Source organism: Hypanus sabinus, chromosome 5, assembly GCF_030144855.1.
Source record: "Hypanus sabinus isolate sHypSab1 chromosome 5, sHypSab1.hap1, whole genome shotgun sequence".
In the NCBI taxonomy this organism is placed as follows: Eukaryota; Metazoa; Chordata; class Chondrichthyes; order Myliobatiformes; family Dasyatidae; genus Hypanus; species Hypanus sabinus.
Window position 1 is genome coordinate 145976053 of NC_082710.1, and position 12304 is coordinate 145988356.

Here is a 12304-nt window from a genome sequence, read left to right on the forward strand (position 1 = left end):
AGCCCAAACCCTGAGCACTCTGGCTGCTCCACTCAGTATTGAGGGAACACTGCAGCAATGGAGCTGCTGTTTTTTGGATGAGTCATTAAACGTTGTGAATGTGACCAGCTCCTCTGAAAATTGCTCTAAAATTCTAGCTGAGCTGCATTTTATCTGATGTTTGAATACAATATGAATACAACTTAACTTTATAGATGATTTTTTTTCAGGAACCATATAACAATTACAGCATGGAAACAAGCCATCTCAGCCCTTCTAGTCTGTGCCGAACGCTTACTCTCACCTAGCCCCACTGGCCCGCTCTCAGCCCATAACCCTCCATTCCTTACCTGTCCATATACCTATCCAATTTTACTTTAAATGACAATACCAAACCTGCCTCTACCACTTCTACTGGAAGCTCGTTCCGCACAGCTACCACTCTCTGAGTAAAGAAATTCCCCCTCGTGTTACCCTTAAACTTTTACCTCCTAACTCTCAAATCATGTCTTCTTGTTTGAATCTCCCCTACTCTCAATGGAAAAAGCCTATCCACATCAACTCGATCTATCCCCCTCATAATTTTAAATACTTCTATCAAGTCCTCCCTCAACCTTCTATGCCCCAAAGAATAAAGACCTGACTTGTTCAACCTTTCCCTATAACTTAGGTGCTGAAACCCAGGTAACATTCTAGTAAATCTTCTCTGTACTCTCTCTATTTTGTTGACATCTTTCCTATAATTTGGTGACCAGAACTGTACACAATACTCCAAATTCGGCCTTACCAATGCCTTCTACAATTTTAACATTACATCCCAACTCCTATAATCAATGTTCATTTATAAAGGCCAGTATACCAAAAGCTTTCTTCACTACCCTATCCACATGAGATTCCACCTTCAGGGAACTATGCACCATTATTCCTAGATCACTCTGTTCTACTGCATTCTTCAATGCCCTACCATTTACCATGTATGTCCTATTTGGATTATTCCTACCAAAATGTAGCACCTCACACTTATCAGCATTAAACTCCATCTGCCATCGTTCAGCCCACTCTTCTAACTGGCCTAAATCTCTCTGCATGCTTTGAAAACCTACTTCATTATCCACAACGCCACCTACCTTAGTATCATCTGCATACTTACTAATCCAATTTACCACCCCATCATCCAGATCATTAATGTATATGACAAACAACATTGGACCCAATACAGATCCCTGAGGCACACCACTAGTCCCTGGCCGCCAACCTGACAAACAATTATCCACCACTACTCTCTGGCATCTCCCATCCAGCCACTGTTGAATCCATTTTACTACTTCAATATTAATACCTAATGATTGAACCTTCCTAACTAACCTTCCATGCGGAACCTTGTCAAAGGCCTTACTGAAGTCCATATAGACATCATCCACTGCTTTACCCTCGTCAACTTTCCTCATAACCTCTTCAAAAAATTCAATAAGATTTGTTAAACATGACCTTCCACGCACAACTCCATGCTGACTATGAATGATGGGGGGTGGGCTGGCTTCTTGTGATCTTTAAATGTTATCTAAGTGGGTACTGTTCATTTCTTATTCAGAAGTTGAACTCTTCTACCAGTTAGAGTTGAAATGTATGTGTGCAGCTTTGGCGAAATGGAAATTTTATACCAACCTGGTTTGCAGTATTAACAATCGTACATGAAGGGCAATACCAGAGGTGAGGGCTGTAACTACAGAATGCAAGTAAAGTAAAGTTACATTACAAACATTTAGTGGGAAGGCTTCAAGTGGAGAATAAAAGGTAGAACTACATTGGATGTAAATACCTCTTGGCCTCCAGCCTTGATTTTAATTGAATTTTCACTGGATGGGAATAGCAAAAATACTCTTAGGAGAAAGATACTGCATGAAAATAGATCCTTGTGGTCTATCTCATTCCTTACAACTGTGATGCTTATCTGTGATATCTATTCTGTATTAAGTTCTTATATTCTCCTCTCCAAGCACTTCTCCAAATTCTTTTTAAGTAGTATCTGCCTCCTCTGACAGCTTGTTCCAAATATACACCATCCTCTATATGTAAAAGATTAACTTCTCACCTTAAACCTGTACTCTCTAGGTCTGGTCTTCCCTGTCCTGGGAAAAAGGCTCACTGTCCCATCCTATCGTTGCTTCTTATAATTTTATATAGACCTCTATAAGGTCACCATTTAGCCTTCTACATTCCAGTGAGAATGATCTCAGCTTTTCTAATCTCTCCTTATAACTACAGCCCTCCACTCATAAAGTCATAGAATAATACAACATGGAAACAGACGCTTCAGTTCAACTCATCCATTCCAGCTATCGTGCCTCAAACTACTCCCAATTGCCTGCATTTTGTCCACATCCCTCTGAACCCCTCCTGTCCATGTACTTATCCAAATGTCTTTTAAATGTTATTGTATCTGGCACAACCACTTTTACTGGCAGTTTGTTTCATGGCTTAGGACTTTATTAGAAGATTGAGAGGAAATTTGATAGAAGTATACAAAATTATGAGGGATGATAGATAGAGTAAATGCGAGCACGCTTTTCCACTGAGGTTGGGTGGGACTACAACTAGAGGTCATGAGCTAAGGGTGAAAGATGAAAAATTGAAGGGAAGCATGAAGGGTAACTTTTTCCTTTGAGAGTCATGAGAGTGTGGAACCAGCTGCCAGCACAAGTGATGCATGCAAGCTTAATTTCAACTTTTTAAGGGAAGTTTGGACAAGTACATGGATGGGAGGGGTATGGAGGACTGTGGTCCCCGTGCAGGTCAATGGGAATATGCAGCTTAAATGGTTTGACACAGACTAGATGAGCCAAAGGACCTGTTTCTGCACTGTACTTTTCTATGATTCTATATTCGGACTACCCATTGCAAGAAGATTTCTCCCAGGTTCCTTTTTAAGCATTTCCCTCTCTTTATAGTGCTTCCCACATCCTTCCTACCAGAACTGCACACAATACTCTTAAGTGCGGTTTGACCAACATTTTGTAGAAGTTTTGTATATTGTCTTATGTCCTAAGTGTATTTATTGACATTTATTTGAGTGATGATTTAATTTGCCCTCCAATCCTGTGTCATAGGGCATGTATTTTGTGTCATCGGTGTTGCTCATGAGGATGAGCATGCCCCTGGAATATCGCACCATCGTCACGGAGGTCCTTGGCGAGCTGCAGTTCAGCTTCTACCATCGCTGGTTTGATGTCATCTTCCTGGTCAGTGCGCTGTCCAGCATTGTCTTCCTTTACCTTGCACACAAACAAGCTCCAAAGAAGCAGATGAACTTTTAGAAACATCGAGATCCCAGGCGCTCTGATACTATGCTCTTGCCTGCTGTGTGATCTAAGTCAACTTCTGGAGGTCTTCCTGAGGATGCTGAGAAGACTTGAAGGACGGCAGTATTCAGTGAAGCACATTAGGGACTGCAGAACTCTGAACAAGGGCTTCTTTAATGCAAGGAATTTGAAACGTTTAACTTAAACATTTGTTTAACAGAAACAAAAGCACTGCTAAAGTGTGCATACTTTTGAACTGAACTCACACACAAAAACTTCTGTTGAATGGTGCAATTTGTTCTTATCAAGTACAATAGTAAGATATATTCTAACCAAGTGATAAATTTTGCATTGATTTTAAAGGGGGGAAAAAACAGGGAAAGTCAGTTTAGTCTCAGTGAACAAGGATACAGGCTGAATTCTCCCTTAACAGGTAATACCAAGGCACCCATGACTTTGCACAGGAAAGTCACACTTTGTGATTTTCCCACTTTGGTTTACTTAGTGAATTGTATTTCCAATGAAAGAAACCGAAGTGCAAGTCTTAGTGAGCCCTGGTTTCTGGTACCTGAAGTATGGGGAGCTGCTGATGTTTACCTCATGTGCCTCAATGGCGTCACACTGGATATAGGTCTTACTGTTTTCTCACTCTCTGTCAAACTAGTCTTCTGACACCTGGAGTATATAAAGCTCAAATTCTTTGAATAAATGAGATTCGATATCACTTCTGATCTTCAGGTGATGTTAACAGAAGCCACTAGTACACTGGAATGGGAATATCTACGATTCTGCAAAGTACATCATCTGTGTCGACTTTGCGTGACTTGGTGCTGTGTGAGATGTGAGTTTGTCAGTACTCCCCATCCCTCTAACGCAGGGGTTCCCAATTGCCTAATGGTATTGGTCCACGACATAAAAGAGGTTGGGAACCCCGGCTCTAACCCCAGATGTATTCCCCTCACAACATACAAAGGAATTGCATTGGAATTGTTGATTATTGTCACATGCATCATGATACAAAGAAAAGCACAGTGCATTGAACTAGAAGAAGGTAAAACAATAACAAAGTGTAAAAGCTACAGAAAAAAGTGTAGTGCAGGTAAACGATAACAAGGTAGATTGAGAGGCCAGGAGTTCATCTTATCTTACAAGAGGTCTATTCAAGAGCCTGATAGCAATAGGATAGAAGCTGTCCTTGAGCCTGATGGTACATGCTTTCGGGCTTTTGTATCTTTGGCTCAATGGGAGAGAGAAGAAAAGAGAATTGGATTGGTGGTGTCTTTGAAAATGTTGGCTGCTTTACTGAGGCAGTGGGAACTGTGGACAAAGTCCATGGAAGGGAAGTTGATGTTCATGATGTTCTGGGCTGTGCACACAGCTCTCCTCTGTATCTTATGGTCACACACTAAACTGTTTTGCATTCAGACAGAATTCTTTCTATGGTGCATTGATAGAAGTTGGTAAGAGTCGACAAGGAAATGTCAAATTTCTTCAGCCTCCTGAGAAATTAAAGGCACTGGTGAGCTTTCTTGGCTGTGATATTAATGCATTCAAGCTTTGGATCAAAATACTGCATCCAGCAGGTTGATCGTTGTTCCAGATTCCAAATCTGCAGTCTCTTGTGTTCCTTATTCCTCTGAAGGTGTTCCAATTCTGAGAGTTCTCATATACAGTAGTCTCCCATAAAATTGAAAAGGTTCAATAAATTAAGCAAGTTGTTCGCAGAAGTCATATTTAGGACAGTTAGTCAGAGCTGCAAGAGACATTCAAAATGGAGGGAGGATGCTTTAGTTGTCTGAATGATCAAACAGAGTCCTGTTATTTGGCTTGGGATTCTTCCACAGCCGTTTCCTGCTCTTACTTGACACTGGGCTTGAGTTAATTGCCTCCCTTAGATTTTGTGTTAACTTTCTAGCCATTTTTGTTCTCCATCCTCAACACCCAGGTATCAACATCTCTTGCATTTCGTGTTAACTTGTCATATGCATACCTTGTCCACAATTGGATGAGCTCCAACTGCCAACTGAAAAGCACTGAGTTTGAGATATCTGTTTCACACAGTGGATTCCCTGATGAGCAGTCATTGCCATTCTCTGTAAAATATCATGGCTCCAGGAACAGTTCAGGCTAGATATCCTGGCGTGAGAGTCTCATCTCCTGACACCCAAAGGCATTCCCCCATCAAAAAGACATAAGTCAGGAGCGTGACCAAATGCCATCTACTTGCCTGGATGAGTGCGATGCCAGCAACTCTCTAAAGGACAAAGCAGTTCATCCACAATCCTAAGCACTCATTCACTTCCGCACCACTGCACGTGTAGAAGTAACAGAACATATTGCAGTCACTTGCCTAAATTACTCTGAAGGCAGTTACTAAGTGGATAAGGGCAGCCAGCATGTGGAACTCTACCAGATTCCTGTGTGGTAATCTGAAATAAATCACCATCTGTCTCAGAGTGGCTCTCAGCTGACAGAATGCAGTAGTTAGAGCCAGCAGCTCAACATCACTTTACGAACATAAAAGAAAGTAAAGCTTGGAAATAAGCCGTTTGGCCCCGGTGTCTGTGCTGAATATGATGCTAGTTTGAGCTGCACAACTGCCTGACAATGCTCCATATTCCTCAATCACCTGCCTGTCTAAGTTCCACATAATATTGCTAACGTGATTACTTTCAAGCAGGTGATTAGGGATTGCCGATAGTTTCTGGCTCTTGTCAGTGATGCCCTCCTTCCATGACAATTAAAATTGCATTTTAATTCACGTGCACATACACTTTGTCACCACTTTATTAGGTATGCCTGTAAAACTGCTTGTTAATGCAAATATTTAATCAGTCAATCATATGTCAGCAATTCATTGCATAAAAGCATGCAGTCATGGTTACAAGGTTCAGTTGTTGTTCAGACCAAACATCAGAATGGGGAAGAAATGTGATCTAAGTGACTGACCATGGAATGATTGTTGGTGCTGGACAGATTGGTTTGAATATCTCAAAACTGCTGATTTCCTCAGATTTTCATGCACAGCAACCTCTAGAGTTTACAAAGAATGGTGCAATATACAAAAAACATCCAGTGAGCAGCAGTCTGGTGTCAAAATGATTTGCTAATGAGAGTGGTTAGAGGAAAATGGCCAGACTGGTTCAAGCAGACAGGAAGGTGACAGTAACTCAAATAACCACATGTTACAACAGTGGTGTGCAGAAGAATATCTTTGAAAGCGCAACACGTCAAACCTTGAAATGGATGGTCTACAGCAGCAGAAGACTACAAACATACACTCAGTGGCTGCTTTATTAGGTATAGGAGGCACTTAATAAAGTAGTTACAGAGTGTAAGTGCATCTGCTAGATAAGAATTAGAGTTCACCACAGGTTGCTGTGAGATTTAAAGATAAAACTTGCTTCAATCTCTCCCCATCATCCTACCGGAAATCTATTTCTTTACCTGAAGATTAAAAAAAGACTAACCAGTTCTTTCCTTATTGTTGCAATTTAATATTTCACCCATCACCTGTCCATATGTGTGCTGGCGTGTGTCCTAGTGGACAAGGCATCAGACTAGTAACCTGAAGGTCACTGGTTCGAGCCTCACCTGAGGCAGCGTGTTTGTGTCCTTGAGCAAGGCACTGAACAACACATTGCTCTGCGACGTCACTGGTGCCAAGCTGCATGGTTCCTAGTGCCCTTCCCTTGGACAACATTGGTGGTGTGGAGAGGGGAAGGCCTGCAGCTTGGGCAACTGCTGGTCTCCCATACAACCCTGCCCAGGCCTGCGCCCTGGAAACTCCAGGCGCAGATCCATGGTCTCTCGAGACCGACGGATGCCACTACACACACCTGTCCATAGCTATATTATCCTTTTTTGTTTTGCTCACCCAGCTTCTATCAAAATGCTTTATCTTTCACTTTTGAAAATGACATTTTTTTGAAAATGAAAGCACTAGCTAACCAGACACACAATCCCAACAGTTCCCATTTCAAACTATAATTATTTGTGGTTGTTTTAATTTCTGTTTTGTCACCAGTGTTTTGTTTTACAAATCTACACTTCAATACAAGTGTGGCAAAGAGATTTACAGACTTGGGTACATGAAGTGAATAATATTCTGCTCTGTATTTTAAATTAAGTTGCCCATTTTTATTCATAAAATAAATCAGAGATACAAGTTTTGTCCATTGAAAGTTTTATTGTTTCTATTTACAGAAAAAAAAGTCATAAGTACAGCATATAATTATGTAGCTTGGACCTCGACATTGCATTCATGAATCTGAAACAATTGTACTGCATGGATGGGTGTTTCCTGATCTGATAGGAGCAGAAGGAGCAAAGCCTCCTCTTAGACTATTAAATTGAATCTACCTTAACCTCATTTACCCACCTTTTGTGCCATGTTTTATAATAAGGTTGTGATCCTTTGAGTATTAAAATCTTTATGTGATCTAGTTGAAGTTAAGATCCCTTGAGGGAGAGACCTGAACAATGGAACATAACCTTGAATCCCTAACAAAAATTTTACTTGGTCTCAAATTTCCACTGGCATCTGTTTTTCCCACACCACCCCTGGGCACCACACCATTTAGGATAGGTTTCCAGATTTCCAGGACTCCTAAAAGCAAATAGGACTGGGCAAGACTTAAGTTTGAAAATAATTTTGCTGCCTAGAGCAGCAGCCTACATTTTAACCTATGTAAGACCATAAAATATAGGAGTAGAATTAGGCCATTTGGCCCATTGAATCTGTTCCACCATTTCATCATGGCTGATCCAATTTTCCTCTCAGCCCCAATCTCCTGCCTTCTCCCTGTATCACTTCATGTTCTGACCAATCAAGAATCTATCTACCTCTGCCTTAAATAAACTTGGCCTCCACAGCTGCCTGTGGCAAAGATTTCCACAGATTCACCACACTCTGGCAAAAGAAATTCCTCCTCATTTCCGTTCTAAAAGGACGTCCCTCTATTCTGAAGTGTGTCCTCTAATCTTAGACCTCCCACCATAGGAAACATCCTCTCCACATCCTATCCTCCACTCTATTAAGGCCTTTCATCATTTGATAGGTTTCAATGAGGTCACCCCTCTTTCTTCTGAATTCCAGTGAATACAGGCCCTAGAGTCATCAAACATTCTTCATATGACAAGCCATTCAATCCTGGAATCATTTTCATGAACCTCCTTTGAATCCTCTCCAATTGCAGCATATCCTTTCTAAGATAAGGGGCCCAAAGTTTTGTGCAGTGAGAGGTCCAATAATATGGGAGGAAGTCTCGAGGGGCTGAATGGCCTTCTGTTCCTGTATCATTAGTCAAGGAGATTGATGGAGGCCAGTAAATGGTGTGAAGATAATGGACATTGGGAAATTGTATCAAATAAAGAGTAAAGATTAGCTTTATATTTGTCACTGCATGAAAACATCAAAGCAGTGAAATGCATCCATTGCAACAAATCAAATCAGTGACGTTTGGGGTAGGGGCAGTTTCAAGAGTCGCCATGCTTCCAGCACCATCATAGCATGCCCGTAACTCACTAAACCAAACCCTAAGACTTTTGGATGTGGGAGGAAACTCCTGCGATCACAGGGAGAACTTACAAACTTCTTCCAGGTTATAAAAAATTTCATTAAGTTAGGCAACATCCTTCAATGTAGAGTGATTTATATAAGTATACTACAGCCAGTGATACCCATTGAATATATGAGCAATTAATGAGGCATATTCATAAGTGTAAATATTTTCATATGGTAATTTTCATTCCTGCAGGATCTCCGAAAGTAACCCAGTTTCAAAGAATACTACTGCCAAGGCATGCCTCTCATCCGCCTGATGGTTGGATGGTCTCTTGGTTACTGACTTATCAATGACAGAGAAGGAGAATCCACCAACTGGTACAATGGGCTGTGGATTAATAGTCCCACTGGTTTTATTTTGAATTTTGTCCCTCACGAAGATGTACCGATATTTTATTTAAAACTCAAACTTGGTGATCACTCCAGTCATGTTGAGACAGCCAAGTAGCCTTAAATACCTTAGGAATTGGTTTGATTTGACATTGGAAATGATTTGTATCCTTGTAATATGCTAGGATATACTTATTCCTTGTGCATTAAGTTTCTCTGTGTATATATTACAGGGATACTGACATTGTCTATCCCTCAGTATATTGTAGGAATTACTTCCAGCAAACCACCAAAAGACAGAGCTGTTTTCCAGGGATTTGGCCAATGATAGTTTCTGTAGCCCAAACTCCACAATTGCCTCTGTCTCTCTGCCATTCCTCCCTTTCAGGACTCACTTTAAAACATACTGAGGAGGGTTTGCTAATCTGAGATGTTGACTGTGTGCATGCATCTCTTTCCCCAGATGCTGCCTAACCTGCTGAGATTTTCCAGTATTTTCTGTTTTTGTTAAAGGATTCCAGAATCTGATTTTTTATTTTCACTGAAAATGTACCACTTGGTTAAGCTTTAGGTCACCTTTCTAAATATCTCTGTGGCCAGATTGGATAAATGACCATTCCTGCTCTTTAGGACTTGTAACACTATATACAGAGCTGTTGAAAAGGTTCATGGTTGTCCAAGTACAACTGTGTGCATTTGGACTTGTTAACTCACAGGGAAACTCGCATACCAGTCTGCTGGAAGCAGTTCTACAGTAATGTTCAGAAAGTATTTGGTTAAATATGCGAGGTAGGGAGCAGTATTTTAGGATTGAGAGACAAGGGCTAATTAGATCACTGACACACATAATTGTCAATTGTGAAGTGAGATTCAATACTTAAATTTTATAGATTCTTACATTGAGCATTATTACTTCAAAAATAGAGGGAATTTCATTAAGAAAACTGTACTTATGATTATGTGATCATGTTACTGAAGTGGTGATGATGTGCCTTGGCTGTGTACATTTCCTTTATAATCCTTTCACATTTGTGTATCATCATCTGAATTGTCTTCAGCTGAGGAGGAGGATTTGTCCTGGAAAAAAAATAAAGAGTGTTGCATCCAAACTGGCACCAAATTATAGTCACTTGTCACCCTGAGGCACACTGAGCTGCACTGATTCCCAGTCAGGCAATATCCCCTTTTGCAATCCTCATTGGCTGATTAGATGCCCTGTGGCCCTAGTCATCCCTTCTCTCTGATGTATCCCCTGTGAAAGGAGAAAGGAATGGACACACAGTGACATGGTGAATGATAACAGGAAGCTCGTGGAGCAGAGGCCATAAGACACAGGAGCAGAATTAGGCCATTCAGCCCATCAAGTCTGCTCTGCCATTTCATCATGGCTGATTTATTAACCGTCTTGTACATGCTGCGCAGGTTGACTCCATGGTTAAGAAGGCATATGGTGCATTGGCCTTTATCAATCATGGGATTGAGTTTAAGACCCAAGAGGTAATGTTGCAGCTATATAGGGCCCTGGTCAGACCCCACTTGGAGTACTGTGCTCAATTCTGGTCACCTCACTACAGGAAGGATGTGGAAACCATAGAAAGGGTGCAGAGGAGATTTACAAGGGTGTTGCCTGGATTGGAGAGCATGCCTTATGAGAATAGGTTGAGTGAACTCGGCCTTTTCTCCTTGGAGCGACGGAGGATGAGAGGTGTATAAGATGATGAGAGGCATTGATCGTGTGGATAGTCAGAGGCTTTTCCCAAGGGCTGAAATGGCTAGTACAAGAGGGCATAGTTTTAAGGTGTTTGGAAGTAGATACAGAGATGTCAGGGGTAGGTTGTTTTATGCAGAGAGTGGTGAGTGCATAGAATGGGCTGCAGGCAGCCGTGGTGGAAGCGGAAACAGTAGGGTCTTTTAAGAGATTCCTGGACAGGTACATGGAGCTTAGAAAAATAGAGGGCTATGGATAAGCCTAGTAATTTCTAAGGGAGGGACATGTTCAGCACAGCTTTGTGGGCCAATGGGCCTGTATTGTGCTGTAGGTATTCTATGTTTCTACCCATTCTCTTGCCTTCTCCCCTTAACCTTTGACAGCCTTATTAATCAAGAACTTATCAACCTCTGCTTTAAATATACTCAATAATTTGCCCTCCATAGCCACCTGTGGAATGAAGCTGTCATTTGGATAAAGAAATTCCTCTTAATCTCTGTATGAAAGGAATGTCCCTGTATTCTGAGACTGTACCCTTTGGTCCTAGACTCCCCCACTAAACCAAACATCCTCTGCAGGATCCATTCTATTTAGGCTTTGAATATTCAATATTCAATGAGATCCCCCCCCCCCCACCACCCTTTTTTCTAAACTCCAGCCTAGCACCAGCAAACGCACTGCAGTGTTAACCCTTTCATTCCCAGAATCATTCTCATGAACCTGCTTTGGGTAGAATGGCTTCTCTCTCTGCGATAAATGTTCTGTAATTTTGGGATTATGCACAACCCTGATTCTCTGCTCTAGGTGCTGGATTTCACACCTAAACCCTCTCAGCACTCTCTAATTTAAACTTCTTTGAGCAAACTCTTAGTGACCCATCCTAACATGTACACAGGCAACTTGACCTGCTTCTGCACCACAGTGAGCTGCTGAAGCCATGTTAAGATCCCCAAGTTGCGGCTAGTGATATACCTGCTCTCCTGCCTTCTGGGGGAGTTCATGATCCTCTGCTGTCTCCTCAGCTTTGCTCTCCTCTTGGATGTCATTGAGGGTGCTGGTGGGCTCGGGAGTTGGCTCAAGGTCTGCTGGTAAAGACGCAGGCTCCTCCGAGGCTTTGAGGTGCTCCGACCCTTCCTTCCTGACCACAAGCAAGCTCAGCTGATCCCCACAGCTATTGATTCTCTCCACCAACTCGTTGTGTGTGTCCATCTCCACACTGTTGCCATTCACTTCTATTAGAATGTCATTCACTTCCAGGCCAGCCTCACTGGCTGGGCTTCCTTTCACAACCTGGAAGACAAAAGGGATAAGTCTTCACATAGCTAGACCTGGAACACACTGCCCGAAAATCAGGTTGATTACATACAAAAGGAGCATATTGGGAACACCAAGTAGGGGTAGTAGGGTAGGGTAGCAGTTAGT

At 41.8% G+C, this 12304-nt stretch overlaps 2 protein-coding genes across 2 annotated transcripts in view; one reads left to right on the forward strand and one right to left on the reverse strand.

The window, feature by feature from the left end:
- The window catches only part of si:ch73-390b10.2 (Golgi pH regulator), a 67013-nt gene extending 58906 nt beyond the window's left edge, over positions 1-8107 (forward strand). The window contains exon 14 of the mRNA XM_059970530.1: positions 3087-8107. Within this exon, the coding sequence (XP_059826513.1) occupies positions 3087-3293 (207 nt within the window). The 3' untranslated portion in view covers positions 3294-8107. The remainder of the gene's footprint in view (positions 1-3086) is intronic.
- Positions 7448-12304, reverse strand: part of pdzk1 (PDZ domain containing 1) — a 28309-nt gene continuing 23452 nt past the window's right edge. Inside the window, exons 8-9 of the mRNA XM_059970529.1 lie at positions 11855-12172; positions 7448-10251 (exon numbers count right to left, since the gene is read on the reverse strand). Coding sequence (XP_059826512.1) covers positions 10198-10251; positions 11855-12172 — 372 coding nt within the window. The 3' untranslated portion in view covers positions 7448-10197. The remainder of the gene's footprint in view (positions 10252-11854; positions 12173-12304) is intronic.